The sequence below is a fragment of the Mesoplodon bidens genome (assembly GCF_964165515.1).
Source record: "Mesoplodon bidens genome assembly, chromosome: 7".
Classification (NCBI taxonomy): Eukaryota; Metazoa; Chordata; class Mammalia; order Artiodactyla; family Ziphiidae; genus Mesoplodon; species Mesoplodon bidens.
The window spans coordinates 45006058-45025065 of record NC_138164.1 but is presented as its reverse complement, the minus strand read 5'-3'; the positions used below and the strand labels follow the sequence as shown (position 1 = coordinate 45025065).

Here is a 19008-nt window from a genome sequence, read left to right as displayed (position 1 = left end):
GGGGTTTCAGTGTGTTTTAATCACTGCCCCGTGTTTGTTATTAAGTTTAGACAGGAGACCCTATCCTCCATATTTTGCACCAAACTTTGAGCCCATGTAGGCTCTGTTGAGACCAGTTCTAGGAAAGTCTTAGGCCTGTACCCAGAAGATCTCATTTGGGATCCTTCATCAGGATGATTCTAGAACAGTCACTGTTCTATCTTTGGTTGGGGAAGATTGGAAACAAATGTATAGATGCGTTAGGGGGGTCTGTTTGCAGTGAATTAATTATGTGGATGGAAGATGCCACTGTAAAACAGAATAAGTGCTTTTCAGTTTATTTTTTGCCTACATAGAGTGGTTTCTTGAGGTGCTTTTTTAATAGAATTGCCTTAGGTTCTGGATAAGTAACCTTGGCTGGATCCTCTCTTGGGAATGATATGAAGAAAACAGCTCTTGTAAAGCCAACAGCCCTGAGTAATGAAGTTGTCCCAGGCGGGGAGGGGGAAAGATGTTTCCTCTTGTTGTTGGAGAGGCTTAGCCTAGGTCTGCCAGTATTCACATCCCCAAATCAAATGGTCCCACCTTGCGTTTTTCCTCATTTTAACGATAAAGTGTTGATACCTTCATGGTGTATGTGAGTGTGGACAGCAGCGGCACCTGGCGTGCAGGATAAAACAGGGTGAAAGGCTTCCCTGGTGGCGCAGTGGTTGAGAGTCCGCCTGCTGATGCAGGGGACACAGGTTCGTGCCCCGGTCCGGGAAGATCCCACATGCCGCGGAGTGGCTGGGCCCCTGAGCCGTGGCCGCTGAGCCTGCGCATCCGGAGCCTGTGCTCTGCAACGGGAGAGGCCACAACAGTGAGAGGCCTGTGTACCGCAAAAAAAAAAAAAAAAAAACAGGGTGAAGAGGCAGCCCCAGGGTCTGGGTGGACACAGGGGATTCACGTTTGGTTTGAGCCAACACCACCAGTAATGGTAAATCCAGAAAGACAAGTAGGGTTCAAAGTCTCATGAATTCTGCAGAGGATGGATGAGGACTGAGGGGCCACATGTTAAAGGTGAATCTGTGGGGGGGGCAGTCAGCCAAGCCAGGAGCCGGAGCACATCGTGCTGGTGAAGGGAGCCTGCGGTGTCCCTGGGTGGGCGGGGCTGCCCAGGAAAGGGATAGCCTTGCGTTTTGGCAGTTCCAGGTGGACAGGCACAGAGAGCCACCCTCTCTGCAGGGCTGCGAACACTTCCTCTCTCAAACACAGGGCTCGCGGAAAACAGCCTGGACTCGCTGGTGTTCGAGTCCCTGATCCCCAAGCCCATCCTGCAGCGCTATGTCTCCCTGCTGGTGGAGCACCGGCGGATCATCCTCTCTGGGCCCAGCGGCACTGGGAAGACCTACCTGGCCAACCGGCTGTCAGAGTACCTGGTGCTCCGGGAGGGACGGGAGCTGACAGACGGGGTCATCGCCACCTTCAATGTGGACCACAAGTCCAGCAAGGTGAGGAGGTCGTTCAGAGGCTGCTGCTTAGCCCTTTGAGAACTAGTGATGCCACCACCCCCGTGATGGCAAAGCAGCATTTCCTACAATGCTCACCTTTGATGGTTATAAAAGCCTGGGGAAGGAGGTCAGAATGGAACTAGCAGAAAGGAAGACTTAGATCCAAAACTTCCCAGCAAGAAGTTCCATGTGTAAGTCGATGTAGTTCATTTCTTACTTCGCTCTGTGAGTTGGGCACGATGCTCAGTGCTGGTAGTTCTTTAAGGTCAACCCAGATGCTTCCACTTCAGTTTACCAAAAATTCATCACGTGCCTACTAGGTTCTCTTGTTTTTCCAGAACAAAACCTTCTTTTGTGGAACAACAATAATAAGAACAACAACAGCTCGCATTTGCAGACTGCTTACCCTGGGAGCAGCAAACTGAACGCCCCACAGCAGGACCTTTAAGGAAGTAGTTGTCACAATCCCATTTTATAGATGAGGAAACTGAGGCTCGAGGCAGATGACCATGTACCTAAAGCCACTCAGATAGTACTGAGCAGTAGACTGGAGCTCAAGTCAGTGTCTTAGACCCCAGAGCCAGCAAATAGGCTTGATCCTGCCTCACAGGGAGCAGTGGAAATGTTCGGACAGCCTGACCTAGTCCCAGCCTAGGGTTAGGAGGTGTTTTCTCAAACTTGTTCATTATCCATGCAGTGGTTGTTGATGGTTGATTCACTCTGACTGGCCAAAGGGGCCGGGAAGTCAAAGGTGAATTGGAAGTGATTCTTTCACCTTAAGAATCACCTGGCATCCTTGAAGATGCAGCTCCCCGACCTCATTCCTAGATGATCTGTTTCAGGAGGTTGTGTGGGGCTGGGAATTTGCACCACAAGTTCTCCAGGTGACGTGGACACAGGGGCAGGACTACGGGAAGTGGTCAGAGCCCCTGTACCAAGATCCTCTGTGAATAAGCTCAGGGAAGGCGCCCTCTCCCGGGACCAGCGAGAGAAGGATCCTAGGCACGTGGCTGGAGGTCGAGCCAGGCTTGAATTCAGCCCCCACTCACTCCCCTTGGCCAGGCACCCTTGTACAGAGCACAGCTCCCCAACTATACCCTGCAAGCCTGCATGAGGAAGAGAGGGCTCCGAGCCTCAGGATCCGTGGCCTTGTCAGGTGCCAGAGGCCAAGAACCCATAGTGGAGAGGAACTAAAAGGGAAGATAACTAGTAACTTTAAACATTGGGCTGCTTCTATCTCTAAAAGCCACATTTTGACTTAAAAGGGAGGCGTGTGTGTGTGTGTAGGAAGCAGAGGAGATATGACCCCCTCGAGCATCCAAGCCAGCGTGCAGGACAGTGGCCTGCGGAGGCGCCCACACCGAGTCCAGATCCAGCCCTGCTGCCGACCCTCTGTGCCATCCCAGGCTGCTCACCTGACTGAGGGATGCCTCAGCTTCCTCATCTGTAACATGGAGAGTCATAGCGCCCACCCCAGAGGGTTATTGTGGGGCACAGAAGTTCATATGTGTGAGGTCCCAGAGCCGTGCCTGGCGCAAGGTCACTCCATCCTCAGGAAGTTGTTCTGGGTTCGCTGGCTGGCCCTTAGCTCACCGTTTTGGCCCTTCCCCATCGCACATTCTTCTTTCTCTTCCTTTTCTGATGCGCCCCTTGCCCCAGCCGTGCTGAGCTGTGTTCTAGTGCCAGCTCCAAACAGTGCCCTGCCCATTCTTCACAGTTAAGGCCAAAGGTTCCCCTTTCACCCAGACCTTCCAAGGCCCCCCATGCGTGGAGACCACGCCCGCCTGCACCATTCACTGTCTGTCTGCCCCAGCACTAATCAGCAGTACATATGTGTGTTTGGGGGCAAGGGGGTCCTTTGCTGTGCTGATTCATCAAGGGCTTCTGTGTAGATGGCCCTCAGGCAGTGCTGTGGATTAGAGAGATGTATGAGGCACTTGCCCTCAGGAGCTTCCTGGGAGGTTGGCAGAGTAAGAAATAGTAGTGCTTCTAGAGGGTGCTGGAGCAGGTACAGCACCACGCCTGGGCACCCCCATGGTTCCTGCTCTTGCCCAGGTTTTCTGTTGCCTAGTGAATTCCAGAAGCCAGGGCCCAGGCCTTCCTCACCACTCCCCCGCCCGCACCCCCTGTGCCCAGGCAGATGCCCTGTAGCGGACAGGCACTCAGCAGCGGTTACCGCAGGCCTCAGGAAGGGCCCCTCTGCCAGTGCTGGCCTGGGGCAGGGGAAGGCCCCGAGTACGTGCGTCTTCCTGGGGGCGTTCACCCACTCATTCCTGCCTGGCCTCCGCAGGAATTGCGCCAGTACCTGTCCAACCTCGCCGACCAGTGCGCCAGCGAGAACAACGCTGTGGACATGCCTCTGGTCATCATCCTGGACAACCTGCATCACGTCAGCTCCCTGGGCGAGATCTTCAACGGGCTGCTCAACTGCAAGGACCACAAATGGTAAAGGCAGCTCTGGACCTCGTGGCCCCTGGGAGAGATGTGTGCTACAGGGGGTAGGAGCGCTGCACGCACGTGGCAGGGAGGGGCTGGGGCCACATGGGGGGAGGGACAGCAGCCAGCAGCCATCTACCTAGGCCCTTAGATGCCCCGGGACGCTGCGACACCTTCTCCAGCTCTCTTACCCTTCATTTCCCCCGCAGCCCTTACATAATTGGCACAATGAACCAGGCTACCTCTTCTACCCCCAACCTGCAGCTTCATCATAACTTCAGGTAAGGAGTCACTTTTTGAGTACCTGCTGTATGCCGGGAACTGTGAGCATTTTTCCCAGCTTCACTCATTTGATTCTCACAAAAGCCTCAAGTCGTTAAATTTATCAGTCGCAGTTTACAAATGGGGAGAATTAAGTGGTTTGTGTGAGGTCACACAGCCAGTCGATGGCAGGGCTGACTTGCACCCAGATCTCTTTGATGCTAAGTCCTAGGACAGCAGTGCCCCGGGGGCAGGCCTGGGCAGGGACTGTCGTCATGCAGCCCTGCACGTCACCAATGGCACGTCTGTCTGTCCCAAGTGGGCGTGAGCAGTGAAAGCCCCTGCTTATGAATATCTTCATGGAGCAGGTCTGTGGCCTTCGAGCTCCAGCTGCTGTGAACCCTGTGCCCCAGCCCCGTACCCAGCTACCCCACTGCTGGGCTGTGGGACTTCTGCCATGCTAGGTTGTGTGGCCTCTCGCCTTGCCGTTGCAAAATGCCCTTTGCCCGGTGCTGACACTCAGCTCACTCCATATACTGCTCCCCTGCCTGGGGCCTTAGGTAAGGATGAACAGCCGTCTCCTGGGGTGAGACCCCCCCCCTCCGCCGGGCTCATTTTCATGGCCATTCTGCTGGCATCCCTGTTGAAAGTAGAATTGCAGTTATCAGAGAAATACCAGCCCCGCCAGGTCACTGAGATCATGGGTCACCTCTGCATCCAGGCTGTCCCAGTCTTATGCACGCTTTCTCTTGAATGTCCCTCAAGACCTTTCTGCGCCTGCTTCCCCCGTCACCGCCACATCATCTCCCAGCACACTGTTGCAGTCATTTTCTAACCAGTATGCCTGCCTGCCCCTTGGCCCCCCTGCAGGCCATCCTCTGTGCCAGTGGCAACCGGAGTGAACATTCTAGAATTCAAATCTGACTGTAAATCCTCATGCAAGGAGTCCTTCAATGACTCCCCATTGCCTCCAGAATGAAATCCAGGCCCCTTAGGTTGGCAGGTCAAGTCCAAACTCTGGTTACACTGAATCTCTGGCAGTTTCCCCGAACACCCCACACTACTGCTCATGCCTTTGCAGATGCTGCAGCATGCCCTGCACCCCACCGCCGCCCCAACCCCTGCTCCTGCCTTGCCTCGTGTGGCTGCTCCATTCCTCTCCTTTGGTCTCAGCTCAGATGTCCCCTCCTCTGAGGAGCCTTCCTTGACTCCCCAGGTTTCATCATCTCTCGTTCCTCTTATCTGCCTCCTTCGCTAGACTGTGAGCTCCTGGGGAACAGGGACTGTGTCTGAGTCATTGTTACAGCCCCACAGCCCAGCACGGAACCCGTCACAAGCACAGGGGGCAGTTAGCTCAGTGGTCAGAGCTCAGCCTCTGGAGTTGGACTGTCTTGGTTCTATTCTTAGCTCTTCTGTTGACTAGCTGTTTGATCTTGAACGAGTTGCATAACCTGTCTGTGCCTCAGAATTTCTACCTGTAAAATGGGTGGCAATCATATCCATGACACAGGGTTGCTGTGAGGTGTTGTGAATTGATATATGTTCAGTGTCCAGAAGAGTCCGGTTTGAGTATTAACATATGCACCTTCCAGCTCTAGTGAGCTTTGACTCGTGAGGTTGGCCATAGTCCTTGTCATGGAAAAGTGTTCCTGACTTCTTCCAGGTGGGTGCTGTGTGCCAACCACACGGAGCCCGTGAAGGGTTTCCTGGGCCGGTTCCTGAGGCGGAAGCTCATGGAGACGGAGATCGGTGGGCGGGTACGGAACGTGGAGCTGGTGAAAGTCATCGACTGGATTCCCAAGGTCTGGCATCACCTCAACCGCTTCCTGGAGGCTCACAGCTCCTCGGACGTCACCATAGGTGGGGAGGGGAGGCCGGGTGGGTGCCGACAGGCGGGCTGGCAGGGGAGGGAAGTACTGCTCCCGGGGCCCTGGCCTCCTCGGGTGGCTGTCCCTGGGCTGGATGCTGCACTGGCCACATGGATAGAGAAGGGGACAGAAGGACAGGCACAGCCTGGACAGACCCCGGGCCGCCCTGCACCCACATCCCGGGGCTGTCTGTGCCCTTCTCTCCTGCCCAGGGCTCTGGGGCTGATGAGCAGCAGAGAGAAGTGTCCAGCCCCAGGCTGGTGCAGAAACTACGGGCTCAGAGAGGGGCCCCCACCCCGAGGCTCCCCCAGGTGGAAACCACCCTGTGGGATTGGCTTTGCTTTATAAATAAAGTAATGCTATCGACATTCCTAAAGCTTAAGCTTCAGAGAAAAGAAAAAGATCACTGGTCATCCCACCATCCTGATGTAATCATTGTAATTCGAGCTTATTTTTTCTGTCCCTGTCCATACATGTTTTATGTAGTTGCAGTCATAGTGTACATACAGTATGTTCTTTTTATTTTCGCTTCACATTGTCTCATGAGCATTCGGTATTGCTCTGCAAAATAATTACTCTGCGAAATAATCAAATGTGGGTGCACCGTCACTTCCTTAACTGTTTCTGTTCTCTCGGACATCGACTGTGCTTCCAGTTGCAAAGGTTAGGACTAATAACATCTCAATGAACATCTTTCTGTATAAAGCCTTGCCTCCCTTTGGGGTGATTCCCGAGAGGAGCACGGTCCCAGGGTGGGGTTAGGGAGCCCAAGCGTCCTGCTCTGTGCCCACCACGTGGCAGTTGGTATTTCTGCTCTCACTCAGAAAATGCAGGGTCCCTCCTTTGAGGGGGGCCCGGGCTGGCTTCTCCTGCCCCCCCGTTTCAGTCTGACTGATGTTCCCTGTGGTCCCCAGGCCCCCGGCTCTTCCTGTCGTGCCCCATCGACGTGGATGGTTCCAGGGTGTGGTTCACCGACCTGTGGAACTACTCAATCATCCCCTATCTCCTGGAAGCCGTCAGAGAAGGACTCCAGGTAAGAAGCACACTGCCCACTGACCTCCTCAAAGTTCGAGGGACTGTTCTAGTGACGAGAAGGGTTGTCTTTATCTCCCTCTTCAGAAATCTGACTGACGTGGGGTGACAACCCCTCACCTGTGAAGCCATCCATCCAGCGCAGTGTAAGAGACACTGGGCTGCGAATCCTGGCTCTGCCACTGTTAGCTGTGTGACCCTAAGCAAGTCATCCAGCCTCTCTCTGCCATAGTGCCCTCATCGATGGAAGAGAGAACGATAGTACTGTGCCACAAAGAGTTATTGCCAGGGTTCAGTGACATCATGGCCATCGAGTGCTCAGCATAGTGAGTGCACAAGGACTGGAATATGACACTTCACAGTTTGCAAAGCATCTGCTGTTTGGTTCAAGCTGTGCATTTGTCCTGGGGTTAGGCAGAGATTTTTTGGTTTTATCCCCATTTTTTAAGAGAAAATTATGGCTCAGAGTGAATAAGTGACTTGTCCAAGGTGAGGAAGTGAAACTTGAAGAATCTGGGATTTGCATCCAGGCCTCAGGTTCTTGGCCCTAAGCCCCACGGCACTCGCTGCCTGACGCCAGGACCCCTCACAGGTGACCCTGGGCCCACGTGGCTGCCCATCCCTCCTGCCCTGCTGCAGCTGGAAAGCCCAGATCCTTCCTTCACTTCTCACTCAACCCAGGGGCTAATGCTAGGAGCTTAGCAGTAAGTTGGAGATTGTAACAGTTTTATTGTTGAGTCTGGAGGTGGCCTGAGAAGGTTGTCGGCTTTCAGGACCACTCTGAGTAATTAGCAGGCATCACGCACAGCCAAATAGTCCAGGAACCAGCTTAACAGCCGGGTTTCTGAGGGCTGTGTTTCCTCAGTACCGGACAGTGGGAGACACACCATGCTGGTGGAGGACCCGGGGCGGGGGTGTTGCACACCCACATGCACATGTGTGACGGCACACCTTAATGGCTTCCGTCAGGGTTTGACATTTGTGTACGTTTAGCTGAGCCTGGCGAATGTTCAGCTGCTTTGTATCTGTAACATGCAGCAGCACTGAGGGTCTTCGGAGACATTCAGGACAACCAGGGCTTGAAAAGGAAGGTGCTGCGGCTCTGGTCACTGGTATTTCATTGAACTGGAGCATGTAGACTGCGTATTCAAGCCACCGTGTTCAAATATAAGTGATTGTGAAGACAGAGAGTAGCAAGAAATTCGGCAATCCCTTGACCGGCCTTAGTTTCCAGTGTCTGAAGATCATTAATTGATGGCAGCATTTTTTAAAAATTATAATTGACATACAGTATATTAGTTTCAGGCAGACAACATAGTGATTTGATATTTTTGTACATTACGAAATTACACTCTGGTAAGTCTAGTTACCATCTGTCACCGTACAGAGTTATTACTATATTATTGACTATATTCCCTCTGCTGTACATTACATCCCCATGGCTTATTTATTTCACAGCTGGAAGTTTATACCTCTTAATGCCCTTCAGCTATTTCTCCCATTGATGGCAGCATTTCTATTTTGTCGAATGTGGCTTTTGAAAGAAAATAATGAAAGATTTCAGATCTGTCAGTGGACTCTCTTTAGGTAGAAAAATTCACTGGGTAAAGTAGCCATAATTTAGTCTTTACTCAAATGGATTTGTTAGGACCGCAAACCCAAACAGCCACCCAGTCACTCCTGTTTTCTTGGGATGCCCCTCCTACTAGATTCTTGGAGTCTGTTTCGTTCCAGAAGCCTCTCTCTCTTCCCATCAGGGACTTGCGGGGACTGCAGTAGAAATCTGTGCTGCTCGATGGAAGCCACAGGAATTGCAGGGGAGGAAGGGGCACTGTTGCCTTCTGTTTCTGCCTCGCCTCTTACTTCTCCCCTTTGCTCCTTTGCCCAAATATGTCTCCTGGTGCAGGACAGGAGTGACCTAGAGTGTGCTTGGAAAAAGTCATGGGTGCTGTTGAATAAAGCACGTGGGTGCCCAAGGAGGCACCAACCAGGAGGGGTAGGCTTTGCTCTAGCCTCCAGCTACACAGCAGAGGCCCCTCGTTGGTCCTCGTTAAGGATGGACAGTGCTAAGGCCCTGCTCCTTGGACCTCAGCTTGAAAGAAGACCTTGTGGGCATGGCTGTGAAAGTCGAGTCTGATCTTCCCTGCCTGTCCTGGAGAGGTTGCTGATGGACTTGATCTTCAAGGGCCTCTTTCCCACCAAGAGCAAGGAGGCTATAGGTGAAAGGACTTGGGGGTGGCTGTGGAACAGCCCATTTAGGACAAGGAACAGAAACATGTCACCGTCTCAGGAGACTCACCAGTTCACTGTGAGGCGAGAACAGTCATCCCTTCCCTGTGCTGTGGGGTCTTTTGAAGGACAGTCTTTCAAGAACATGGAAACAACCAGGGGAGGCAGCCAGAGTTAGCATTGTACCAAGTTGCTCAAAAGTGAGCCCTCCTGCCCCAAACCTGTTACTTCATCCCATTCTGCAGCCTGGGAGACCCCATGGAATCTGCAGATTCATGAGGTACCCTGGAGTGTTCTTCATGTCTCTAGTTTTGAAGGAAAGTTTGATGACATTTATTGAGAGGCTGCTACCTGCCAGGCACTGTGCCAGGGGCCTGACAGGCATGATTCCGTTTAGTTCTCAGCACCCAATATGCACCTCATAGACGAGGAGACCAAGGCTCACAGATTTTGACCCTTCCCCAGTTCACTAGGCGGGGTGTGGATTGAGCCAGCGTCGTAGCCCATAGCTGACTCCTCGGTTACTTCCGTGATTTTTCAGGCTGTCCTGAGACCCCTGTTACTCCACCCTGACCCCTCAGGTTGCTCAGGGAACCAAGTATTGTGTTTCATAGCGTGACTTTCTACATAAGAATTCATTTGACAAAAAGACTCTTCTATTCAAAAAAAAAAAAGTTTAAAATTCCTCACTCTCCTTCGTGTTACCTTGAGTCCCGTGCTCACTGGGCACTGGGCGCTGTGCAGGCCTTTTACTCCGCCCTAACCCTGTGAGGAGTGGTGTGGCCATGAGGTGAGCACACCGTGGTTCAAAGCAGGTAAGCCCTTGGCCAAGGTCATAAGCTAAGAAGAGGTGGAGCCCCAGATTGGGCTCTGGCAGGGCTGCCGGTGGTGGTTGGCAGCACAGAGACCCTGCTGCCCTCAGATCTCACCAGGGGCTTCCAGTCGGCCCCTCCAACAGGCACAGCCTTGCCTGGAGGAGATGTGGCATCGCCCCCTAGTGGATACCAGGTATCATTGCAAGTTTTGGCTCCTGAGTCTTTTCCCAGTAGAGAGTGTGTGTGTGCGCGCGCGCGCGCGCACGCGCAACTGCTTGTAGGCTCTTCCAGAATGTGTACCTTGATGCCTTCACGTGTGATAAACATGTGCATCCCACAGAGTGAGAAGGTGCCCAGTGGCGAAGTTTTCAGTTTCCAGTGTCTTGGCTCCCTCTTCCTGCCTTGGGGAAAGTGAATGTCCTGTCTGTCTGTACAACTGTCTGCTGTTTCCCAGAGCTGCCTTAGGGCTCTGCAGGGGGACCAAGGAGCATTACGACACATCCTTTGCTTGCCACGGTACTTACCCAGCCATTCATCACCTGGACTTAGACATGTCCAGCAGCAAGTGGGGAGGCTTGTAAAAATATTCTCTGTTCTTGCAGACGACGTTAGGTGTGCCCAGGTGTGCAGTTGTCGTACGACTTAGTCCTCAGCCCTGTTCCCCTTTGGAATTTTCATTGTAAACACTTGCCAAAGTGTCTAAAGCCTGCAGAGTCACTCAAAAGACCCCTGTCCCCCTGGTGGAAAGGGGAGAGTGGGGAGCCACTGATCACATGAACCAACCTGCTCTGAGACTCTGGGCAAACCTCCCACTGCTAAGCCTCGGGTTTCCCATCTGTAATCTGAAAAGTGTGGACTAGAAGAGTTTTTTCAGGCTGGCTCTGTGGAGCCCCGAAGTTCCTCAGACCACTCATAGTAGGGTCAGGGGAATAGAGCAAAAATTTAAAAGCCACGGGGCCAGACCCTCTAGGAACTTGATGAGCTCGGAATTCTAGACTCTGTTGTTCTGCAGCCCTGAGCATCTTCTCTTCCAGGCTGGAGGATGGAGACAGAAGCAGTAGCTGCCAGAAACGACGTTTGGTTCAGCCTCACACATGTGAAATCTGGCTTGGGAAAGTCAGCTGAGTGCTGTAGGGAAAGCCCTTGGAGGGAGAAGCTTCTACAAGTTGCAGGAATGTTTCTCACGTGCAACAGGCTTTTTCAGTTCTAACTAACCCTAAGCGCTTTGTGTTCCCTTCCTCCCTGACTCGTACCCATGCGCACACGAACCTTCACACGATCCCTTCCTGCTCGGACTGTGAGTCGCCTTTCCAATGCCAGACTGAGCTCTCAGGCCTGGGAGTCACTGCTGCCCCAGGTTAAGGAAGGTTTCGCAGTAGACAGGGCTGCAGCACTAGACAGGAAGGGCGCTGGTGTCTGAAAGCGCTGAGTTCGTAGAAGGCTATGTATCTTAAGTGAAGGAGGAGGCCATGGATTAAGGGAGGTGGCGGGCAGGGCAGTGTGGGCAGGGCAGGCACTTCCCTGAGACAATCGGAGGGGGCTTAGGCAATCGTGAGACAGCGGAGGGACAGCAAGCCCAGCCCAGGTGACGTGTCCTCGTCAAGTGGACAGCCTGGCCTGCATCTCCCTGCTCCGCTTTTGGCTGAGTCATGTGGCTCTTGCCGATACCGAGTGGTTCAGAGTGGAGTCTGTCAGCAGGGGTGGAGAAGGGAAAGGCCCAGACAAGGATGCCAGGGTCCTGGGTTCGACTCCAGCGCTGCTCCGAAACCTTTCACAACTGGCTCTTCTCTTTAAGCTGTAAGTTCTCCATCCGGTAGATGAGGCCGCTGGGACCCCAGTTCCTTCCAGCTGAGGCAGCCTGTGACCTGGGAAAGACGTGATTTTATCAGTCAGAGCTCAGCTCTCCTGTACTGTCAGCCTTCTCTCCCCACATCCCCCTCCCTCCCCTCTCAACTGTAAGAGTTCTGGGAGGACAGAGGGAACAGGCAGACGGACAGACAGGCTGGGTCCAGATGTAATTCCACTCTAGAGTCCCCCCTCTGCAGCCATTGTGGTTCAGGGGGCTTTGGTCTTTGTACCCCTGTGGTGCCCTACAGAGGGGGTGCCCTTCCAGAGCCACAGGTGGCACTCTCCTGGGTGGGCACATCTTGTCCTGGCTGTGAGCCAGTCCTGCCACATCTGCTCAGACTTAAGTGGTCCACGGACCTGGGCAGACTTGGATTCCAGTTCTGCCTTCTCTCGTCCCTGGGCCTGGCTCCTTGTCTGGGAAACTTGGGTAGTGATGCGTCCTCTTGGAATCACATGGTGGTTAAACAAGATATTTATCAAGTGCTTCTCGTAATCCCTGGCACGCAGGGAGCTGTAAGGTGTGGCGGCAGGGGTGGTGTTAAAGGGGAAAGATACAGAGAAGGCACCCAGCCACGTGAGATGCAGAGCCTCGCCTGGGGAAGTGGTGCAGCCTAGGTTTTTGCTCTTTGAAGAGTGTATGTATTTCTTGAAATTGCCAGAAGAAGTCACTAAAATCATCGTATTATTTGGTAATTCAGGCTTAAGGAAAGGAGCTTGGAGGCATGGTACTGGTCTTACAAAATTATGTGATAATTCCGCTTTAAGAGCAAATTAGTTGTTCTGGGCAATTTTGAGAGATACGTGAGGGAGGAGAAGCAGTTAAAATTCCAGTTCCCACATGGAACCCCTTTAACAATTTGCCTCTACACGGGGGCTCTTTGAGAGTCAGACTCACTTTAAGAAATGGGGTTTTATTGAGCCAGAGCCATTGGTGACCTCTGCCTGGGCTGCTGATACCCAGCACCCCATCTGTGTGCCGTGGAGGCGGGGGGTACTCAGTGGGATGACAGCCCCTCTTTCCAGCTCCACATTCAGTGACATCATGTCGGTAATTGATTGGCCACGGTGGGAGTATTCATATCATGGAAACTGGCAAGCACTTCAAATCAGAGAGTTGTTTTTCAAGTTAGATCAGCGAGGCTTAGAGTTTAGGGCGACACAGTGAGTCAGTGGCAGAGCTGAGGTGTGAACCCAGGTCAGGCTGACTCCAAAGCCAGTGCTTTTACTCCCTAGGTCATGCTGCCTTTGGTCTTAGCACATCAAGGTGTCCGTGCCTTGGATGATTTCCTTAGGATTTCCTCTGGAAGTGGAATTACTCCATCAAGGGAAGCATAATGCTGGGCTTGGAGAGTTTTTCAGAAAGTTGCAAAACAAGGCCTGCAGAAGAGGTCTCGGCCCACTTCCTAACTGTACCTTCTTTGTCTGTTTCCAGCTGTATGGAAGGCGGGCCCCCTGGGAGGACCCCGCCAAGTGGGTGATGGACACCTATCCTTGGGCAGCCAGCCCTCAGCAGCACGAGTGGCCTCCCCTCCTGCAGCTCCGGCCCGAGGATGTCGGCTTCGACGGCTACTCCATGCCTCGGGAGGGGTCAACCAGCAAGCAGATGCCCCCCAGCGACGCTGACGGAGACCCGCTGGTGAGTTCTTGGCTTCCAGAGCAGCTCCGCATTCACTGAGCACTTACAGTGTATTGGGCCTCATGCCAGGCACACCGGAAATTTGGAAGTGACTGAGCCCCAGCCTTGCTTTGGAAGGCTAGACCTATCCCAAGATTTGGGACATTTTTGCCAATATTTTCTTCCTTGTTTTTAGTTTTTCATTCGTGTCTTTAACCCCTCTGAAAATTTTCAGATAAAAGTTCAAGAATTTGATTTTTCTCCCTAAATGTCCGTACACCACTCTTCGCCCTCTGGTTTGAGTGCCAGCTTTATCATGTCTTGCCCAGTAGCCCAAGCCAAATGGTCAGGAGCTTAGGCAGGGAGAGGTTTGAGGGCGGGAGGGACTCATGGAGGAGAGGGCAAGGGGGCCTGAATGCGGGTCCCCTGGCCAGTGACATGAGTTAAGCCTTTAACGCTGCCTGAGCACCTTTACTCCACTGATGCTAAAGCAATAAAGGCCCTTTAAGAAAAACCTGGGTCAGAGATCATACCACTACAATTCTAGAACTCTCTGCCAATGTAAGACCCATACGTAGGCATACTGCGAAATTAGACCTAATAAATCAAAAGCCCTGTTAAAAGAAGGTTGAAACACATATACCGGAACCTCCCATGGTTAAATGACCATTATCATGCTATAAATTTAACACTGAGCTCTCTTGGCAACTCAGGCAAAAGGAAAAACACTGCAAAGAATATTGCTTACATTACCTAATGAAAGAACACATTCATAAGAGATGCAGCAGGATTAAAAGACAGTTGACTTGCTGTTCTATCCCTAGTGACTAACTGATTTGCTAGATAAAAAATAATAATATCGGGCTTCCCTGGTGGCGCAGTGGTTGAGAGTCCACCTGCTGATGCAGGGGACACGGGTTCGTGCCCCGGTCCAGGAAGATCCCACATGCCGTGGAGCGGCTGGACCCGTGAGCCATGGCCGCTGAGCCTGCGCGTCTGGAGCCTGTTCTGTGCAACGGGAGAGGCCACAACAGTGAGAGGCCCGCGTACCATAAAAAAATAAAAAAATAAGAATTGCCCAAAAGTTTCTGAATTGGAATCCAGGCCTCCCTGTGCTCCGAGGCTCTGCTTTACTGATGCTGTCCTCTGCCTCCCCGTGGAGGCCTTGACAGGAGCTGGAGCCCAGGTGACTCCAGCCTGCCCTCTGGCTAGAGCCAGGACTACAGATGGGCTCGATGCTCATCGAAGGGGGAACCCTGTGCCTCGAGGTCAGCGGTGCTGGGGCGCTTGGCTGGCATCTCACCCAGGCTGAGGGCTATATTTGAGTAAGGTGCCCCTCCCAAGTAAAAAATGTATACACATTATCTTTTAGAGGATTTTGTATTTTCAGTGATCTGCGTGTATTAATCCACACCGTAACGTTATAGGGCAGGTATAATTATTCACATGTGACCAGTGAAGAAACTGAGGTGTAGCAGTTAAGTCACTGGCCCAAGGTCACGCCGCTAGTAAGTGGTGGAGCCGAGACTTGAACCCTGGAAGCCTGGCCGAGGGCCCATGCTCTCGTCCACTGCGGGCCACAGTCCCCAGGGTGAGTCTAGAGGAGGTGGCGTGAGCTTTGGAGAGGCCAGGCGAGGCCGGCTGGCCGGACCGGAAGCCATGTCGCAGCCTCCGCTCTTTCCCCAGATGAACATGCTGATGAGGCTCCAGGAAGCAGCCAACTACTCCAGCCCCCAGAGCTATGACAGCGACTCCAACAGCAACAGCCATCACGACGATATCCTGGACTCGTCCCTGGAGTCTACTCTGTGACGGCCGGGCCACGGAGCCTGCCCTCCTGCCCTCCACCGCCCCCCTCTGCACCACCCTGAGGGCGCCCTCCTGAGCCAGCCCCCGGCCTCGGCGTGAGTGCCGCGCGAAGACCCGGACCCTCCTCGTCCTCCAGCCTTGACCTGGGTGCAGGCACCCCGGGCCAGCCGCCTCGGGACCGCTTCCTTCACAGGGAGAACTGCACCATCTTCTGGGTCCATTATTGTCTTGCCTCGTTGCTGTGACCTTCCTAAGACACTGAAAGATACTTCTCGGGAAAGGACCATCACCGTTGAAATGAAAAGGGTTTTAAAAAAAAAAAAAAGCCAACCCACTTGAAGCTCTGAAACCAAACAGCATCCTGCCCTCGGCGGCCCAGAGACAGAAGAGATGAGAGCAGAGCTGAAAGCGGAGACCGCAGGGCTTCCTCCGCGCACAGACCCTGCAGCTCCAACCCCGCCGCCGCCTTTCCACCACACCGGCCACACAGAGATCCGATGCCAGCCGGGGCCCTTGCTTTGGTCACACTCAACAAACTGCAGAGCCGCATCGCAGGAAAAACTTACGAAAAACAAATCGTGCTTTCTCTTTGGTTTGTTTTTTAAATGGTGCTCTCCTTACCCGAGAGGTATTTTGCCTGTTCCAGTTCCTCCCCCGCCTTTCAGACCCATCAGCCTCTGGTTCTTCCATAAGTGAGAGCGAGGCCGAGCGGATGTGGCTGTCAACGCAGAGCTGCATGTGTCTGTCTCCTTCTCGTACAGAAATGAATCAGGTCTTATTCCTGCTAACACTGTGTACAGTGGGAATTGGTCTACCTTGGCGAACTGATCACCCCTTTGAGAATGAGGTTGAGTTTCTCCCTTTCTGACTCTTGATTTTGAAGACTTTTTTCCCCTCTCCTTCCCCTCATGATCAGAATCCATCCTTTGGTGAACGTGAGAACCGCAGGAGTTGGCTTTTGGTTTGGTCCTGCTGAGTTTTGGTTTTCAGTTGTCCATTCTCAGTTCTGCACACTCGCTGCCTCCTGCTGGGGCCAGGGTCGCTGTGCCCTTGACAGTGGACCAGGACCCCGTCCTCAGCGTGTGGGTGAGCGGGACCTTGCCTTTCCTCCTCATCCTCAAGGCTGCAGGACACACGTCGACACCTCCAGCATGCCAGCCCCGACCTCAGGTGGGGTGTGAGGTCACCTCGGAAAACACTTGCACTTTCCCCAGAACCAACGTGACGTCACACAAGTCAACAGGTGGAGGCAGCTGCTCGCTTCCAGAAGCTCTGGCCTCCAGCGGACGAGCCTTGCCTGACCTCTTCGGTGCTGACCTTCCCAAAGCGATGCCTTAACTGGTTTTGTACTCACCGTGTTCATTGATGAGTGTCGTGCCTGCCTGGGGTCTGTTTTTCTGTTTTCCCCATCAGAGCAAACAGGGCTAACAAGTCATCTGCTCACTAGAAGAATTCAAGCTAATGTGACTTTTCTCATCCAAAAGACTCATTCGTATGGATGTGTGACTGTGGGAAAAAGAAAAAGGAGAAAAAAAAAAATCTTTTTTTTTTTTTTTTTTTTAGATTCTTATCAGTCTCCAGCTAACGCCCTGACTAGACAATGATCTGTCTTGTTCAGGAAAAGGCAAAAGTTCCTACCATGTTACATGACATTGTTGAGCCATGCTCTGCTCGTATGTGTCTTCAACATACCGGTATTTTCTCTACAGAGTGTGGTCAATCTTTGAGTCATTTGTTTCTGTTTTATTTTTATCGGACCCCCATGGGGGGAGTCTCTGTTAATGATCAGGGTTTTTACTCCATTTTTTTTACATTTCTATTTCCAAAGGTCCCTCTCTCAACATCTTTTATTTTCTTACCACAAGAGCTTGACCTGAAACCAGTCACATTACATTGGATGACACCATTTGCTTCCTCTTTGAAAGGAAAAGGGGAATGTGTCCCTCTAACAGGTGAATGGGAAACCTCTCAGCGTGCTCTTTTCTTTAATCTCAGTAAACTCAGACTCTATTCTGCTAAACCTTCCTTAGTCATCTGGGTGTGTGAGTGTGTCTTGTTCTGTTTTGTTTTTCATAAAATGTTTAAAGCATGTATTTAGCCTGTGACCTCAGGGGTCAGTCACACCCTGAGCCTTCTGGTAAACCTGAAGAATGGTCCTTCTCAATTTATCTCCCAGCGATGACCTTACACACTCATACTGTGAATTTGGGAGGAGGTGCAATGGACTTCTCCTCATGGGCAGTTTTCCCGGTCACCTTGTGAGTAGACACCTGCCAATATCCTTTGACACTTCTTTTTTTTTTTTTATAGCACCCTCTTTTCTCTTTCTTTTCTCCCCCGTCCCACAGACTTCCCTCCCACCGGGTCCAGGCTCAGCGCTGAGACCTCTGTCCCTGGTGCTGCCTGACAAGTGAACGGTGGTTTCAAGGAGTGTAGCCTTGTACGAGTCACAACTCGGGGTCTTTCCTACAGTTTCCGGAAGCAGGGTTGTCTGATATGCACATTTCTTACTTTGGTCCTGTTTTGCTTTTGTGTCACTCACCTTTGACAAAGTGACTTTGTGCTCATTTAGGGTTCTGTCCGAAATGCTTCCATTTTGCCTTTTTCTACAGTTAGGCTAATTTTGAAAATGTATGAAATTCTATGCAACATTTGTGTTGAGTTACCAATGGAAGCCAAAAGTTTTCTTTCCAAACTGCCAAGAATTTTACAGGCCATAAGTGAGGTGGGAATTCCCTTTAGTTTAAGGTGGTGGGTGGGCAGTGGGGGGGACACGGAACGAGACTTGCCTAGACCTTTGTTGTATCTTGGGGACATATTTTATTGTTGATGCTTAAATTTCAAAATTCTGTGTATTCAAATTTGATAATGCCGAATCTACTTCAAAAGGAAAAAATAATCCAACTTTGTGGATACAAAATGGAAGGTTTGCTGTTTTGATCTAGTTATTTCCAGTGGAGCAGTTTATGAAATATGTTCTATAAGATGTACATTTTTTCATTGTAACATAGAAATTGTAAATAATTGATTAAAGTGCTGCATTTTGATGAATTTTTTCTAGCCATTTTTAAAGAGAAAACTAGGAATTGAGTATTTTGTGTACGGTATGTTTCCGTCCTCCCTCCCCGTCCGCCGTCCCTCCCTATTTAATTTTCACTCGTCATGAGGTTTTTGGATTTGCCAATGATCTGCCAGAGATCATGCCCCACATCATAGAGAATAAAGCTGATGATTGTACCAGTCTTAAATTATTCATGATTCAATAAAATTGATGCTTATTTATTCAGATTAGTGGTTTGGCTTTTCTGTACTAGAGAACGTACTAATCAGAGTTCAGTTTCATGCCAGGAGGAAGTCATTCTTATTTGGATACAGGAAACACAGCGAGAGCCCCCCAAAATCTGCAAACCCATCTTTGCTGCTGCGTCATCGACATCCTACCTCTTCTCAGTTCCTTGCCTCAGTTATTGCCTGTGTGGACTTTGTGCTCCTCCCAAACTTTGAGTCACTGGGGATCTTGTGAAATTGCAGATTCTGATTCAGCAGGTCCAGGGTGGGACCTGCGATTCTCAATTTCTAAGAAGCTCCTGGGTGAGGCCAACGCTCTAGGTCCTAGACCATACTTC

General features: G+C 51.7%; 1 protein-coding gene across 8 annotated transcripts in view; it reads left to right on the top strand.

Annotated features, from left to right (window-relative positions):
- The window catches only part of NAV2 (neuron navigator 2), a 770197-nt gene extending 751529 nt beyond the window's left edge, over positions 1-18668 (top strand). For 7 of the 8 annotated variants that reach the window (XM_081241078.1, XM_081241077.1, XM_081241076.1 and 4 more), the window contains 7 exons: positions 1234-1469; positions 3760-3914; positions 4115-4186; positions 5830-6026; positions 6949-7067; positions 13391-13594; positions 15260-18668. In XM_081241078.1, the coding sequence (XP_081097204.1) occupies positions 1234-1469; positions 3760-3914; positions 4115-4186; positions 5830-6026; positions 6949-7067; positions 13391-13594; positions 15260-15385 (1109 nt within the window). In that variant the 3' untranslated portion in view covers positions 15386-18668. Of the gene's footprint in view, positions 1-1233; positions 1470-3759; positions 3915-4114; positions 4187-5829; positions 6027-6948; positions 7068-13390; positions 13595-15259 lie in introns of those variants that run through there. The other variant, XM_081241079.1, reaches the window with a different exon arrangement.
- The last annotated feature ends 340 nt before the right edge of the window (positions 18669-19008 follow it).